The 17,980-nt window shown below is 46.3% G+C and overlaps 1 protein-coding gene across 5 annotated transcripts in view; it reads right to left on the minus strand.

The window, feature by feature from the left end:
* Positions 1-1,156: 1,156 nt before the first annotated feature.
* Positions 1,157-17,980, minus strand: part of TRANK1 (tetratricopeptide repeat and ankyrin repeat containing 1) — a 105,892-nt gene continuing 89,068 nt past the window's right edge. For all 5 annotated transcript variants that reach the window (XM_072726409.1, XM_072726405.1, XM_072726406.1 and 2 more), the window contains 6 exons: positions 16,842-16,945; positions 16,609-16,741; positions 11,384-11,529; positions 4,676-7,710; positions 3,555-3,653; positions 1,157-2,467 (listed from right to left, as the gene is read on the minus strand). In XM_072726409.1, coding sequence (XP_072582510.1) covers positions 2,367-2,467; positions 3,555-3,653; positions 4,676-7,710; positions 11,384-11,529; positions 16,609-16,741; positions 16,842-16,945 — 3,618 coding nt within the window. In that variant the 3' untranslated portion in view covers positions 1,157-2,366. The remainder of the gene's footprint in view (positions 2,468-3,554; positions 3,654-4,675; positions 7,711-11,383; positions 11,530-16,608; positions 16,742-16,841; positions 16,946-17,980) is intronic.

Consider the following 17,980-nt stretch of genomic DNA (forward strand, 5'->3'; position numbering starts at 1 on the left):
CACTCATTGGTCGGGGAACCAAGCGTGTCCTGTGTGAGTCCACTGGGAGAGGACCCTCAGAAGCCTGCACCTACTCAACAACTCGGCCCATGTGCCTTTTCCCTTTCTGGATGGTGCTTGGTATGGTTGGGCTATGACAAATCAGAGCCATGAATACAACCACAAGCAGAGTCCTTCGAGCACTCCTGGTGAATTACTGAACCTGAGAGTAGTCTTGAGGACCTCTGACACACACACCCTGTCTTGGATTTCCAGGAAAGGCCTGGGACACCAAAGTCCCTGCTACTGGGAAGGCCTGAGAATTGAAGTCATTGGTGCTTCATGCTGAAACTCATTCCTCTCTCCCAACCTTCAAACCCACACTTTAAACCCCTCTACAAGTTGAGGAGGTGGATCTTGGGAGTGGTTCTCTCCGGGGAGTTCTATCAGATGGTGTTGATATAGAAGACGGCAGCCTCATCTGGCCTGAGCCTCCTGGACCTCAAAGTCTAGGATCAAAGAACACTTTGTTTCCTAAGATTCAGTTGTCCTGCTCACCCAATGTAAGCAAACCCTGAGACCACAGACTTAAGGCCTGAGGGAACTCAAACCCATGGCAACAACCTATAGGACTACTAGGCACCAGGGCATAAAGGCTCTTGGACCACTCAATTCCCCCAAAGGGGAAACTGAGGCCCTGCTGGGTTATGTAAATACAGCTGCCGCCCCCCACCCTGCCTCGCCATGGGATATGCATTTCTATCACTGCTGCTTTTCCGTGTCTCCACCTCCCTCTCACAGCAGACTCTGAGCCCCCAAGGGGGTGCTGCATCTAGGCACTCAGTGATCTGACCCACCCCAGCTTAAGCCCCTCAATGAAGGCAGGAGATGATTCCCTGCTGGTCTCCTGCCTCCCTGGGCTATTTTCTTATTGGGGTAGTTTCAAGAGGCAAAGTCTGACAAAACTCCTTATAGTCCACACCCCAAATGCTTAGGAGGCACAGCAAGCCCTCAAGAGACACCACAACCATCTGTGAATCCCTGAATATCTTCATTTCAGAAGGCTCAGCAAGCTTCTGCCCTGGTCAGCATCAACCAGCTGGCCAGAGAGAACCAGTGCCAGGATTTATCCCTTGACTCTGAGTGGAGACGAAATAAATAAATGGACAGCTCCATGTAAAAGAAATGATTTAACTTTATAAAAATGTGATAATACAGCAAGATTTGATTGGGTTTTTCCCTTTTTTTCTGGCAAGTGAAGTTTATAAAAAACACCTGGAATAAAAATTAGAAACATAACCTAACAAAAATTAAAAACAAGGAAATAGAGTCATTTAGAAAGACAATAAGGAGAAACCAATAAGCAGCAAAAGCAGCAGCAACATGGAGAGAAAGTTGGCTCTGCTGTGCGGGCAGATCAATGAAGGACCAACATAATCAGAGCTTTCACATCAGGTTGAACTGAGGGGCAGGGGTGAGGGAGGGCAGTAACCATGAGCGGCATGAAGGCCTCCAGAATGGAACCACACTGATGGCCACTGGCTCAGTTGGGGTGGGGGATGAAGCAATAGCCTCCTTCAACCAAGAAAATGAGACATATAGGGCCACATACAAACATTTTTTGGAATGTCTGCACCATAGCCAAGGCAGAGTTAGGACCACCTTGGAGAGGCAGGCTGGGAACCCCCTGCAACATACCCCAGGCTGGCCTCGTAGGGCAAAGGTCCTGAGGCTCCCACCTGCAGGACGCTGGAGGAGTTCTGGACTACTTTCTGAGGTAGTCTAACATGACTTGCACAGGTAGCTGAAAATTATCACAAAAGAGTGGGAAGAATGAGGGCAGAAAAGATGCATGGAAAAAGAGGCTAAGGTACATAACAGAAGGGGCCTTGCTACAAGTAGGTTCAGAGATGACCAGAGAGTGTGGCCTGGGGTCACAGGTGGCCTGGGCACATGGGGGCTCTTGTACTACTTGATGCTGCAGCTGTGTGAAAGGAGATGAGGGAATCCCTGGAGGGATTCCCCAGCCCAGAGCAGCGCTAATTCTCAGGCTGGGGATGTCCCTTGCTGATGACTCATGTCATGATGGTGATGCACCAGAGAACCTCAGGGCTTTGGGGTGAGGTGTCCCAAGGTTATTTCAGCTATGACTCCTCTCATCTGAACAGATTCTAGAGAGAACTAACACTGCTAGAGTTACAGGTGACAGAGTGATCAGATCAAAGCCACCAGTGAGAGAAATAACAAGAGCAGAAATCAAAGGTGTTGCTAGACTCCCCTACTTTTTTAAGCTAATTTACATTCTTTTTCTCATCTGCCCCAGCACTCAGAATTTTAAGTCAGGATAGAATGATCTGAAGGCTTAGGAGGCAGCAGCCGTGTGGATGTTAGTATTTTCTCTGCTTCCCACATTTCCGAGGACGCCTTCGAGGACGGAGTTCACCAAAGTCCTCCACTTCATTTTCGTAATCATCTTCCTGAACGATACCTATTTCAAAAGTAACAAACAAAAAACCAGAAACAAAGTACAGAACAGTGATTTTTTTTACTCTGCTATAAAATATAACATGCCAGTAAAACCTGGTATCTTTGTAATTATTTTAAAGGGGGAAAAGAAGAAAGCCTAAATCAGAGCCCAAGTAAAAGTAAACACCCTTCTCTAGAATTAAGTTCTTATACAGGCTTGTTCCTCTGCCCTTATTTTAGAGACCCTTTAAATTGCAAAGAAATCAAATAAAACCTAAACTCAACCACAAACTCAAGTTGGTATACCAGTTATCTTCCTTTTGAAACAATCATAAAAATCATAGTCCCAGCAGACACTATAATCTAAACATTTTCTTCTGCCCTATGGTAAGGATTTGTGCCAAGTCCCTTCTAGTTTTTCCCAACTCTGGGGTCCAGATTTTCCAGTAGTGTCTTGATTAGGAAGACCCACAGAAGAGCATTCTGGAGCATATGAAATATTTGAAGTAAGAAGAAGTAAGATCTGGGCAAGAACAGGCAATAGTTGGAATGGGCAAGAGGGTAGACTTTCCAGATGATATGGAATTTGGCAAGACCATTCTGTCAGGAGAGAAACTTGACACTCCATACAAGCCCTTAACCCTCTATTAGGAAGATGCATGCAAGTTTTCCCAATGATTTTGTTTGCTTTGCTTACACATGTGTTTATTTTATATCCCCAAGACCAAAACAGTGCTGATACATACTAAACATTCAATAACTATCCACTGACTTACATGAATGGTTGACACAGGCAAGCATATCTACCAAGAGAAGGCTTTTCAATACTTTGTCAATCCTTGGGAGTCATTGTATTGAGCATGAGTAGTGACTAGATGTCATTGATAACAGCTCAGGAGTATCAAAAGAGATTTTCAAAAAAGAAACTAAGGTGAGCCCTCACAGTCAGATGGGGAAGCTCAGATACTATGTTGCTAATAACTTGACTGACAGTGAGCGAGGCTCCTAGACACTAAGCAGCCACTACTGACACCATAGGCAACTCCACTTCACATTGACCAGGGGGTCAGCAGAACCAGAGCGTCACCCTGAAATCAAGGGCTCCTTACCTTCCTCTTTTAAGTGGAGTTCTGTCTTCATCAGCCATTCCTGAGCATCCCTGACTGACGGGATCAGACTGTTGACCAGCCGAGCCATCACTTCCTTTGCTACAGGGACCAAAGAACAAGAGCTTTGAGTATGGGGGCTGCTGCAGAGATCAGACCAAGCAGTCCTAGATCCAAAGCCCCCACTACCTCCCAAGAGCCTGTCTCTGTGTTTCCCCTGAGGGGGACAATGGGATAAGGACCCACAGCCAACTTGTGCTACCACAAACATACACTACAGTTAAATGTCAGCCTGACACCATCCCTGTGTATCTGTAGAGATTGCCAATGTCACTAAACCTTAAACTGGAGTGTCCAAATTATAGACTAAGTTTGAATATTTAATTTCACTAATTTTATACATGAGTTCCACTCAGTGTTGCTATGATAGCTAATAAAAAAGATTCAAAGACCACATAACAATTCTTATTGTTAAACTCCCACATGGGGTATGGTTTAAGAACCCTCCTATATGTCTGGGTGGCTCAGTGGTTGAGCTTCTGCCTTTGGCTCAGGTCGTGATCCCAGAATCCTGGGATTGAGTCCTGTGTCGGGCTCCCCCACAGGGATCCTGCTTCTCCCTCTGTCTATTTCTCTGCCTCTCTTTCTGTGTCTCTCATGAATAAGTGAAATCTTAAAAAAAAAAAAAAAAAAAAAAAGGAACCCTCCTAAAAGGAAGAGATCAACCGGGCAACTCCAGATCTTAGCCAAGGGCTCAATACAGAGTAGATGTTCAAAAAATGACCAGTGATGAATAGATCAGAAACTTAAGAGTTTCGTTAAGACTTTAAACGCTCTCCCTAGATCCTTGCCACAGAACTAGCTGGCTAGCCCTTCTCTTGTCTATAGTGCTGAGGAAACCATCCGGCCCAAGATAATCACAACCTTTTAACTGAGGGCAAGGTGGTTCAAATGATGGGGTTTTGATGTAATTTGAGAACACACGTTCCTCACTTGTATTTCTGCTAATGCCAAGTTCTGTCATCCCCAGGACAGACCTCACCACAAAGGACTTGGCCCTGACATGTGTTCTCAAAGCCTAGGTTCTAACACCACCTGGGACCCAATCCCTGAGGACCGCTTACCACCATCCCAGGCCTTCCGCCTATAGAGGTCCTCCACTGTGTCCAAAACCTTCTTGATGTTCTCCTGGACCTTCCTCTGCAGCATGTGGCTGTGCTCTTTGGAGCCCAGATGACTTCGGTTCCACATGCTCTGCTCGATGTCCTGTATCACCAGCTTGCCTTCATCGATGGCCGGGTCCACCTTCTCACAGAAAAATTCGGAGTACTTCTGGTAGGCCACCTGCTGCTTCCGATGGCGCTCTAGGAGGATGTGCTGCTCATAAGACTCGCTATTCCTCTCCAGACCCTCCATGTCTCCCAACTCAGCCCTGGAAATGGCCACAGCCTCAGAAGCCTCTCCCTCAAATGCTTTCCCAGAGCTGAAATAGTTGTCAGGACCTCGGGTGAACTTCACCCCACACAGGTCGCACTGGGTCCTGTCGACATCAGCCTTCTTGAAGTTTCCAGCCCCGGGCTCCCTGGTCTCCTCCTGGAAGCGTTCCGTCTGAGCACTCGCCCTCCTCCACCAGCTGATGCACAGGGACACCACCAGGCATGCCCTTCTCAGCTTCCGCTGGATGGAAGCCTTCCGCTGCTTCTGGGAAAGGATGGCAGCCAGGAGGCGGTCCCGGTCTTCCAAGGCCAGCTCATCTGTCTCATCCTGCCCAAACTCGCACTCTGGTTCAGCAAAGTAGTCCACGGGGTCCACGCAAAGCAGGCGGTTCAGTTTCACCTCCTCATGATAGAGGCCGCGCACCGCGGACCCCTTGGCGTGCGCACTGTCCCACCGCCAGTGGCAGTCCATCAGGTACTCTTCGTCCCGTTCGAAGAGCAGGTCCTGCAGAGCCTCGGCCACAGACTTCACACTGGCCGCCGCCAAAACCCGCTTCACCACTTTCAGGAGCCTCTCGGGCACCTGGTCCGGGCAGTCCACACTCATCAGCTGCAGCCTCTTCTGGATCTCCTGGAAGTGCTGGTACAGGAGAGGCCTGCAGTAGGGCTGCAGAACCTCCTTGGCGTTCACCAGCATCACCAGGCACAGCACCAGGGTCCGCTCTGCTTCACCGGACACCACGTAGTCTATCTCACCGAAGGCATCGAGCAGGACATTGAAGTTCACATTCTCATAGCCGCATAGCACCTTGACGAGGTAAGAGAGGTGGAACCGGAAATCCTGAATGGCTCTCGTCACGTCCTTCGGTTTGTACTCCTGGATGATGGAGAACATGTCCTTCTTGCTGAACAGGAACTCCCAGTAGTGCAAGATCGCGATGTAGCTCTTGGGGAGGCACAGGATGGTGTTCTTCCAGAGGCGGGCCAGGACCACCCCACAGTGGACAAACTGGAACTCCAACAGGGCCACCGTGTTGCCGATGCTGGGGATGAGTGGTTCCTTGCACCTCTTGACAAGGACATTCATGAAACGGAAAAAGAGCCGCTTGTAGTCTTCCGGGTTCCTGTACACATAGAACTGGTCAATGCAATTCTCCAGCAGCCGGATGAAGCAAAGGTGGGTCTTCTCGGTATTGTCATCATCCTTGTTGGGTGCCAACATGCCAAATTTTCCTTCTATTCCCTTCATCTTGCTGCCTCTCCCCCTACCCCTTTCTTCTTTTTCAGCCTCCAGAGCTTTGAGTTCCCTGTTGTAGTTGTCCTCCTCCTGGTGGAGCAGCTTTTCAAACTCCTCCGGATAGTTGGAGGAGACGAGGAAAGCCTGCATGGCGCTCAGCCACAGGTCTGTAGACTCTCGGCGGCTTCGTGCCCTTTCATTTTGAAACAGAAAATGGACGTACTCTTTCAGAGCAGACCTGTAGGAACGAAAGGATTTGTAGTTTGGTTTGAGGATGTCTTTGCATGCCATGGGGTTTTCTGACAACACTCTCTGATGGAAATGCTTGGGGAAGAGGACATTCAGGAAGGATTTGCAAAGGCCATACATATCTGTAGACAAAATATAATCAATTTCTTCAAGTTCCTTTGCCAAGGTTTTGGGGAATACTTTTTTGGCTTCCAAAAGCAACCCACTGATCGCCACCAAGTGCATTTTTGACTGAACCAAACACCTGGCCTCACAACGCCGCAAAGGCCTGTGGAAATCTTTGCAGTTTTCATCCTCACATTTCAAGCCTACAATAAACCGCATGCAGATTCCTGGGTAGGTCTTCCCAAGTAGGCTCTTTGTGATCTGACACAGCCTGCTCAGAAGGTGTTTGCTGAGGGCTAATTTTACCTGGTCAGTCATTATCGAGAAATAGTCTTTTGTTTTCTTCTCTCGCAAGTTCAAATCCAGGTCACAAATTATTCTTAATATGGGTCCAGGGTCATTCTGAGCTATCTGGCAATACTTGGCATCCACCTGAGAAATCCCAAAAAACTCAAAGCAAGACTTGACCATCTCCTTCTCAGCATTGTTCGTTACTCTTTTGAGGGCCCTGACCAGATTGAGGAGGACTTCCAGGCCCCCGGGAGCCAGGGCCAGGACCTTCTCAGGCTCGGCCTCACACTGGCTGGCGGCTTCATAGAGCGCCTCCACCACTCCAGCCGAGTGATTGAGTGTGTCAAACTTGAAGAAGGCATCCTTGAGCTTTTGAAAGTCTCTCAGGATTACCCCCTGAAGAAACTGTGCCTCAGCAATGCCAGACAACTGGTTGGTTTGACAGCAGAGGTCAAGGGCTTCTCTCAGAATGGCCTTGGTATGTTCTACATCCGAATCCCTGGCCACGTTGAGGCGGGCAGCCCCCAGCAGACACGAGGCCTGGAAGTCCTTGTCAGCAGTGAGCCTGGCAGCCTCCAACAAGCAGCCATGTTGCTTCATCAGCAAGGCAGCCTCTTCTCTCCGACCTTCCCTGTTGAGCAGGTCTGCAGCTTCCGCTAGTCGTCCACGAGACTTCAGGAACACCAGCTGGTCTTCTATGTCCAGCTTCGAGAGAACAGCCATCATCTCCTTGATCTTATTTGCACTCAGGTACTTTGCTGCAGCTTCCAGGTAAAACTGACTGGCAGAATAAGATAGCTTGGATATGGGAAGGGTCTTGGCCCGCAGCATTTCTTCATACCTGGAATGATAGACAACACAAACGTCAGCTTATTACCACCCAATGGGAAACGTTCTCCAAATTCAGCACAAAGCAAGTTCAATGCAATTCCCACATGCAGATATAAATTACAAAACAAGAGTTAAACTTGTCCAGCAGCTTTACAAATGCTTCACTTCACATGGATAAAATTCCTTCTTTATTTTCCAAAGGAACCAAGTGTTAGTATATTTAGTTAATGAAACATAATAGAGTTGCAACCTAAGCAAAGGGAAGTTAGGGAAGTTTGAAAGTCAATCTGAAGGGCAATAATTATTCATAATCAAAATTATCCCAGAAAAAAACCTTAAACTTTCATAAAAGCCTGATAATCAGTTGGGTCTACAACTCCATTGCGTCTTGAGACAGGACTAATGAGACAGGGTGAAGACAGACTGCACACACACCAACACAACATTCGACTTCCTCTTATTACCCAACCTGTGATTTTTCTCTTCTGCCAGGTATGTGCATGGTTGAGTTAGACAGAGATTAATGAAGCTCTGAATGCTCCTTTTTTCTCTGCTGATCAAGGGCAGTATATCCCACACTACAGTCCCACAGTTATTAAGGCACAGGAACAATCCAATAAAACATGCTCACTTTTGAACTCTCGTTAGGATAAAATCCATCTTGTCACAACCAGAAAAATGGATAAAATCCATCTTGTCACAACCAGAAAAGTGCCTAGATGCCTTACGATGCCCCAGAGTTATGCTACCAACATCAGATTTCCTGGTAAAACAGGCTTCCCCTGAGGGGTGTAAATAAAGATGAAGAAAGGGAGAACACTTCACATGTGAGCTGACGGAGTAACGGAGTAACGAGCTGTTTTACCAAGTATGAAGAGCTACCCAGGTATTTTCTTTTCAAATTTAAAATGTCCTCAATGCACCCCGATGTTTCTAGCAGCAATGTCCACAATAGCCAAACTGTGGAAGGAGCCTCGGTGTCCATCGAAAGATGAATGGATAAAGAAGATGTGGTTTATGTATTCAATTGAATATTACTCAGCCATTAGAAACGACAAATACCCACCATTTGCTTCAACGTGGATGGAACTGGAGGGTATTATGCTGAGTGAAGTAAGTCAATCGGAGAAGGACAAACAGTGTATGTTCCCATTCATTTGGGGAATATAAATAATAGTGAAAGGGAATATAAAGGAAGGGAGAAGAAATGTGTGGGAAATATCAGGAAGGGAGACAGAACATAAAGACTCCTAACTCTGGGAAACGAACTAGGGGTGGTGGAAGGGGAGGAGGGCGGCGGGGGGGGGGGGGGGGGGAATGGGTGACGGGCACTGAGGGGGACACTTGACGGGATGAGCACTGGGTGTTATTCTGTATGTTGGTAAATTGAACACCAATAAAAATTAATTTATTAAAATAAATAAATAAATAAAATAAAATGTCCTCAATGCACTTTGAGTCAGGCCAGTTAGCACCTGAATTCTACACTCAGTATGCAGAGTGTTCAAAGGACACTCAACTAGATCTTGTGTGAGGCTCCAGTGGATACTCAGGTTACACTTAGATCTCAATTCAACACATCATTAGAAACCCTCAGTTGTATACCTCAATAAAGCTGAAAAGAATAATAAAAGAAAATGATGTTTCTGAGGAAAATCTGTGACTATTTAAGGCTCTTCTAGAAAACTAAGGACAGAAGGTTAAATAACTAATTAAAGAAAAAAACCTCTCAGTCAATTTTGTCATATGAACTCACAAGAGAACTGGCCTGGTCAATTACTGCCACCACCACTGCATAGCACCCTGATAACCCAATAAACGTCACAACTGGATCCTGTTATGGATGGATAGTTTGCACCCCCTAAAATTCATACATTCATGCTCCAACTCCCAGTGTGGTTGACTTTTGGAGATGGGCTCTCTAAGGAACTAACTAAGGTTAAATGAGGTCACAATGGTGGAGCATTGATCCAACGAGATTAGTGTCCTTATAAGAAGACACCAGAGAGGGACACCTGGGTGGCTAAGTTGGTTGGGGATCTGACTTGGGTTTGGCTTGGGTCACAATCCCAGGATGATGGGATCCATCCCAGCATCTGGCTATGTGTTCATCAGGGGTCCTGCTTGAGGATTCTCTCTCCTTCTCTCTCTATCCTTCCCCCTACTTGCATGCACTTGTTCTCTCTCTAAAATAAATATTTTTTTTAAAAAAAAAAAAGACGACATCAGAGAATGAGCTCTCTTGTGCACTCTCTCTCTCTCCGTGTGTAAGTGCCAAGGAAAGGCCACATGAAGACACAGTGAGAAGGCAACCATCTGTAAGCCAGGGAAAGAGCTCTTAGTAGTCTTGATCTTGCAACTTCTAGTTTCCAAAACTAGGAGAAAATGAATTTCTGTCATTTAAGCCACCCAATCTATGGCATTTCCTTACAGCAGTCTGAGCTGACTAATACACACCCATTGTGTATATCATATATATAATGGTACCCAAGAACTAGAGAAGGGAATATGCTCCTTTTCCCACCCATGGCACTGAACACCTACTTTTCCATTTCCAAAAATAAATTTCAAGGTACTGAGTACCTTTATTGAGGTACTGGTTACACAAGTATGTTAATTTTGTGGGAATTATGTGTGCCTTTTAATAAAAGCTGACTTTAAAAATCTGAAGTTTAAAAAAAATAAAAATCTGAAGTTTGAACATCTGGGTCAGTTATGTTCATTTTGTCACTTGTATAATTTGATAGAAAGCAAAAAAAAAAAAAAAATGTAGAACCAACCCATATCCTACTTTCAGGAGCTGAGAGTGGTCTCAAAATCCTGCTCAAGAGAAATGCAGAATAGCAGATTCTGTGATTCTAGCTGTCCCATACCACTGGGCAGATCTCCTAGGGTAATCAACAACATGCTCTTTCTATATTCCTTGTCAACCATCAACCCTACCATCTCCATCTCTGGAATATGAGGTAGGCTAAAGGCTCAAGAAGGTCTCCAGTGGGTCATGTACGAAACTTATGAGAGTATGTGTTCATATATTTCACACACATATATATGAGCGCATGACTGAAGATCTGCCAGTAGATCATGGTAAAGCAAAATCCTGATGGCCCACTAGCACTCTTACCTTTATCCAGCCAATCAGCAAAACTGTCAACTCAGCAGGTAAAGGTGGAGAGGACAGAACCATCATTAGCACAAGATTGCCATGTGTGTCATGTACACATGTAACAAACCCTTCATCTTCTACCCCTTCTTCTCATGACATGGTGTCAAAGCTTATAAAGAGAGTAAAGTATATTAAACATACATATATTAAGAGTGCATTTACTAAATGCACTGGAATGGTGGTCACTAAGGAGAGAATGGGAATGGAGACTGGCCATGAAGAGGAAGAGGATGAACAAACTAAAACCAATGGTGGGTTTGCTGTAAACAGAAGATTATATTCTACTCATTTTCCTCCCACACTTCCCATCCAGCTCCTCAGTTAATCCTTTAGGCTTGGCTCTTGCCTTCAAGGAGCTCCTGATCCAGCACCGATGCCACCACTTCAAGTGAAAGGAGTGTGATATGGGCAAGCCACTTCGAAAGAGCAGGATAACACCATCCACGGCAGACTGCCCAGAGGGAGCAATGGAAGGGAGGGAGCAGCATGGGGGAAGGGAGAGAATAAAACCACTTACTTTTCCACTGCAATAGCAGCTTCTTCAAAAAGCTCCTCTTGACAGTACATTTTGAGTGCTAGATCAAATTCCTGGATCTGCTCAAAGCATCTGAAAGCATCTTTGTAGCACTGGCTTCGCTTATAGAAATAGGCAGCATCTCTTATCTAGGAGAGAGTAAAATATACTCTTAGAGTATTCACAGCATAACTTTTTATCTCAAAAATAAGCCAACACCATGAATAATAATGTCTGCTATTTGTTGGAATCCAGTGAAAAACACTAAGACATAAATAATATTAGGAAAACAAATTCTTTATATGGGGAAAAACAAAGTTAAATCCCAACCTCACACCTTGACACAAATTTAACCTTCAGATAGGCCAAAGATCTAAATGTGAGAGCTGTTGGAAGAAAATGTATGAGAATGTCTTTGTGACTCAGAGATAAAGTCTTCAGCAAAACCGAAAACACTCAAACTTTAGAGGAAAAACTGATGCATTCAATTACATCACAACTGTTGAACAAAGCTCATGTGAAATGAAGTTAATGGAGAGAACACAAACATTAACACTGAGACCAGCACTGTCAAATAGACCTTGTTGTGAATACAGAAATATTCTACATCTATGCTAGCCAATTTGGTAGCCACTAGCCACATATAAATGGTGAGCACATGACATGTAGGTTAGCGTAACTGAGGAACAGAATTTTTTATTTCATTTCATTTTCATCAGTTTTAACTTTAATTTCTACCTGCAGCTAATGGCTACTGTATTAGAGTGGACAGGTCTAGAACATTAAATGGATTCCTGCAACCACGGAAAAAGACTTTACTGAAAACCCAACAGAAAACTATGTAAAGGATATAAAGTGGAAGGTCATGGTTGGGGGAAAACATGAATGACTAACAAATCTATTAAGATACTCAACTTCACTAATAAAGAAATGTGAATTAAAACCACAGTAACATATATCCATAAAGTTTGCAAAACTTATAAAATCAGAACCAATTGAATGTTGGGTACATGGAACCCTAATGCACGAACTGGCACAGCTGTTCGGAAAACAAAGTGGCTTCCACTTTCACTTAGTGAAATTAAGTATATGCATACCCTAGAGCCAGCAAGCCCACTCCTAGTAGTCCCCAGGACTGTAAGGAGACATGCAATCCACAGTGCTATGTATGGCAGCTGGTTGTTGGTGGCAACCTGGATGTTCTCTGATAGGGAAATGGTAAGTCAAATGCAGGGGGGATGCCCATTCTGGATTACTATCAGTGGCCAAAAACCTGGCCAGGCCTAACACTATAGCAGGGGATGGAAAAAGTAAAAAACAGAACAATATGCTATTTAAATAAGCCTAAAATGTGTATGTTAGAGAAAATACTACTATTTGTTCTTCAATTATACATGCACATGGGGATTCCACATTAAATGCACTGGAGTGGCTGCCAGGGAGGACAGAATGGAAATGGAGACCAGTCATGAAGAGAAAGAGGATGAACAAAGGAAAACCACAAGACTTTCCATAAACACAAGTGGGTTTGCCATAAACACAAGATTATATCCCCCTCTTCTACCACACTTCCGTCAAGCCCCCCAGAGTAATCTGTTATGCTTGGCTCTCCCAACGTTTTCCCAAATTTCCTTTCCACCACCTCCACTGCCATCACAGCAATGTAAGCCACATCATCAAGCCTCAGCTGCTGTTCCCCACTGGCCTGTCTGCTTCTACTTTTGTTACCCACAGACCTCCCCCAGAGCATCCAAATAATGAGCTCCATGTCACTCCTGCAGTCATAACCTTCCACTGGCTCCCTGTCACACCTGAATAAAATCCAGTCCCTACCATGGACTTTGAGGTCCATGATTTGCTCCTGCCACTCTCTCTGATTCATTTTACCACTTACTTGTACCCACTCACTCTCATCTGGCCCAACCAGCTTCCTTGCTGTTCCTGGAGCTCCCCAACACACTCCCACCTTGCAGAGCTGTTGGCCTGCAAGGATGCTTGGCCTTCGATGCCCTCCAGCAGTTCTCACAGTCTCTGCTTAAAAGGCAGCACTCGTAACTACAGAGAACAAATCGAGGGTTGATGGAAGGATGTGGATGGGGGATGGGCTAGATGGGGAATGGGGGTTAAGGAGAGGAGTTGTTATGATGGGCACTAAGTGTTATACATAAATAGTGAACCACTGAATTCTACTGCTGAAACCAATATTGCACTGTATGTCAACTAACTAGAATTTAAATTTTGAAAAAAAAAAAAAAAAAAAAAAGGCAGCTCCCTGCTGGCCCTCTGCCCAAAAGAACAGCATCTGACACTTCCTTACCCTCACCCATCACCTAGCTTCATCACCACTGGCATCTCAAAGCCACTGGCTTGTCTGTCATCCCTCTCCTCCACTAGGAAGGGACACTCTGTGACAGGCAGAGGCCCCTACGTTGTCGCTGGCTGTGAGCACCCACAGTGCCTGGCACACAGGAGGGGCCCACCCATTTGTTAAATATCTCACTTCATAATTCTACTTGCTGCACCTGAGATCCAGAGAGAAAACAAAATCAAAGGAAAACAAGACAAAACACATAGGCCAGGCCCTCTAATAAATCTCAGCTGGCTTTTTTTTTTTTTCATCTAGATCATCTACACCAAGTAGCAAAATACAAAGAAAATTCAGGGATCAGGTTTTTCAACGTCCAGAGACCTTTCAGAGCAGAGAGCATCTAGACCCATCTCAGCCACATGGATACAACCCCATAACCAGAAAGAACATCTATAACCCTGTCTCTTGTCCTCTCTTAACAATACTGATTACTCAGAAGGAAAATCTCCAAGCTAGAGTGCATGCCCTATGAGGTGCCAAGCGTGTGTCCAAGTGGAGAGAGAGCAGAGGGCTGGCTCTAAGTGGCAGCCCCCATGCTCTGTACACTCTGCTCCCTGAGGGGAGGGGTCCCCCTCGCATCCAAAGCAAGGGCCTTGAAAGGTTTCCAGAGGACCAATGTCGCTCTCAGCAAAGAGGCAAGAAGCAGGCAAGGCAGAGGAATCCCTACAAAAAAGTCTTACGCCCCCAGCGCTTCCTCACAACCATTTCTTTGCAGGGGTGGCACACATTTGGGGGCTGCGGACAGGGAGGCAATTTGGTATAAGGATGTTGACAAAGGCTGCTGCCATATTGGTCAACTTGAATCGTGCTGTTTAGTGTTGTGGGATGACCTCAGGAGGTCTGAGGCTGCTGAGGGTTGAACACCCTTTCAGGGAGGAGTCTGAGCAAAGAAAGGAACTGGACCCCTCCCTGGATGGGGCTTAGAGCTGCTAGAATGTACGGGGGAGAGAAAGCAGAAGAGGCTGCCCCCAGTGGTCAAGCCTGTGGAAGGGGAAGGAAACAGGGAATGCTTTGTCACCAGGAGCGGGGTGGCCTCCATTTTTGAAGGCACAGAAGTCACAAAGAAGGGAACACAAGCTGTACGTCTGGCCTTCTGGTTCCCCTGCTTCCTACTTTCTGAGGAAAAGCTTGCCAGGTCGGGGAGGTGGACAAGGTGAGTAAGTAAGGAGGTGGTCCCTGACTTGGTCATAGCTGGCACTGGTGGGCAAAAAGAGGGAGCAAAGGCTTAGGCTGGTTCCCTGCAATTGTCACCACTCAAGGTCCAGGTGGCAGCATGGGAGATTGAAGGGCTAACAACCATAACATGTAGTAAAGATGGAAGCTACCCTAATTCCTAGGGTCTTAGGACCCAAACTCCCACCCACCCTGAAATCCCTAACCCGTTCCCATCTCCCACATGCTAACAAGTCACATCCCCTAATAAACATAGGGCAGGGCAGACAGTACCAGGTGGGCCCCACTGACTTGGGGCCACAGTTCAAAGTCCCCAGTAGGTGCCACCCCCAACTACCCAATGCTCACGGTGTTTTTTTTTTTTGTTTGTTTGTTTTATGATAGTCACAGAGAGAGAGAGAGAGAGAGGCAGAGACACAGGCAGAGGGAGAAGCAGGCTCCATGCACCGGGAACCTGACATGGGATTCGATCCCAGGTCTCCAGGATCACGCCCTGGGCCAAAGGCAGGCGCCAAACCGCTGCGCCACCCAGGGATCCCTGCTCACGGTGTTCTGAGGATCCAGGAGCTACTACATTCAGAGAGCCATGGAGCCCCAGATCCCTGCTGGAGAACCAGAGAGCCCCTCTGGGGAGAATGCAGCAGCCCCAGCTGGGCTTTCTAAAGCACAGCTTCTCAAGCTACCTAGCTCTACACCTCCAGGCCCTCACAACAGATACACTGGAAGTGAATTGTGTGAGGTACAGCGTGATGACTATAGTTGACACTGTGTGGTATATTTGAAAGTTGCTAAGAGAATAAATCTTAAAAGATCTCCTCACAAGAAAAAATTCTTATAACTCTACATAGTGATGGATGTTAACAAAACTTAACTATAGTGATCATCTTGCAATATATACATATACCAAATACCTCTAATAAAATTTTACATGCCAATTATATCTCAAGGGAAAAAAAGACAAGGAAATTGCTAAAAAAAAAAAAAAAAAAGTCATCACTGCTTGAATGTTCTAGCAATGCCAAATTGTTGTAACAGTCGCTCATTGGTTACTGTCACCTTCTGTGTTAATCCTTTGGCAGACAAATAAAAATCTGTGGCCCGCCACCAGCCTGCTGGCCATTCTGTGAGTAGCTAAGTTCTAGATCAGCGGCTCTGTCTGACAGCACTTTCTGCAATGATGGAAATATTCTATAACAATGAGCACTTGAAATATGGCTAGTGAGACTGAGGAACTGTTTTTGTAATTTTATTACATTGTCATTAAATAGCCACCTGGGGCTTGTGGCTGCTAGACTGGTTGGTGCAGATCTAGAGCAATTGCTGAGAACCCAGAAAAACTGCCATATCAGTGCCAGGTTATTCACACAGACAGACTCCAGACTGAACACGGAGGACAGGAAGGCAGGAATATTCCAAAGCCCACCTTCCCTTGGATTTGAACACCTGGCCTCCCATGATTAATATCAGGTTGCAAACATGTACACAGACAGGCATGCACACATACACACATCTTTGGAGCCACATAAACACTTGGGCAAGTGGAGAAAGAACAGCTGCCCTATGGTCCTTGGGGCCGACTTGTCCCTCTCTGGAGGCCCAGAGCCCCTCCCTGATGCAAGCAGGGGTTGAGGGAGTCTGCTCCAGAGCAGCCCAGTGCTCCCAGTAGCAGCGTGGGCTGGGCCCATACCTTCCCCAGCTTCTCACACAGCTGGGCAGACAGCTGGAACTCCTTGGCATAGCTCAGGCACTTGAGGGACAGCTTTGGCTCCTTGCACTCCAGATACGTTCTGGCCAGTTCTAAGTACTCCATCTGCTTCTCCCTGGAGGAGGGAGAGAAAACAGAGTACCCACAGCATGGTGACCTCACTCCAACAGAGCTCACCAGCTGATCTCATCAGAGATGACCCCTGCGACTCTTACTTGGGGCTGACTTTCTTGGATTTCATGTTCAGGGCGGTGTTGTGGGCCAGGGCCAGCTTCTCCTTCTCAAAAGCACCTCCTTTTTGGTAACACTTGGCTGCAACCTAAAACAGGCAAAAATTTTTGATTCCCAGCAAGGGGCTGGAGGTGACACACAGAACAAGGGTTAAAGCACACATGCCACATTTGCACTGACAAGGCAGTGAGTCTCACCCCAGCCCAGCCTGAGGGGGAGGAGCAGGAACGGGCTGATGAGCTTTAAAAAAAAAAATGGCCTCATAGGATAAAGGCCAGTAATATGACCAGTGAACACTTCCTACTCCACTTCCTTTTGGAAGTGCCCTGAATCCACAGAATTCACAGAAAAGGGATGCAGGATGTGTTTTTACAAACCACCAGAATTAACACCTTCACTGAATCTTCCAACAGCCACGTGTGAGAAGTTTCATCCTTCTCATAGCTTACAGTAGCAAAGACACAGAGCCATGGACCCAAAGTCACCCAGCGGCTCTTCTGGGCCCTACATAGGTTTTCTCTAGTCGGTAACTACAATGGCCAACAGTGTTGGTAGAACAGCTACAGCACAGAAATGGGGGTAGAGATGGGGATGGACATGGTGTCATCACATTCCATAAGATAACTGGCTAGATCTGTGGGTCATGCAGGTCTGTGTTGAGCAAGTATAAGGCAGGCAGATGAGCATCACAGGAGAGTTGCCTGGACCCCTATTCCTGCCAGCAGAAAGCTGCTTTTCTAAAACAGGCATGTTGACACCATGTCTCAAAGCACAGGCCATAGGGTAGAAAGTCACGTCTGGTCCAGCATGTAAAGATTAGGTCTCAGTGTGGCTGAGGGAAGGATTATGTAGACAAGATGACATCTTGTTCCCTCAGGCTCTTTGCTCCAGCCTCCCCAGCCTCATAGGCCTCCTTCCATTCCCATGACTTGTGCCATACTCCTTCCCACCATTGGCCCTTTGCACATGGTGCTCCTTCTGATTGAAATGCTCTTCCATACCTTCTCTGCCCAGTTAACTTCATTTATCCCATAGGCCCTCAGCTCAAGGCTCCTACTTAAAACAGCCTTCTCTGGCCTCCCTGTCCAGGACAGGTGGTTCTAGGGGCAGCTGGTTTCTCATC

Source organism: Vulpes vulpes, chromosome 11, assembly GCF_048418805.1.
Source record: "Vulpes vulpes isolate BD-2025 chromosome 11, VulVul3, whole genome shotgun sequence".
NCBI lineage: Eukaryota > Metazoa > Chordata > Mammalia > Carnivora > Canidae > Vulpes > Vulpes vulpes.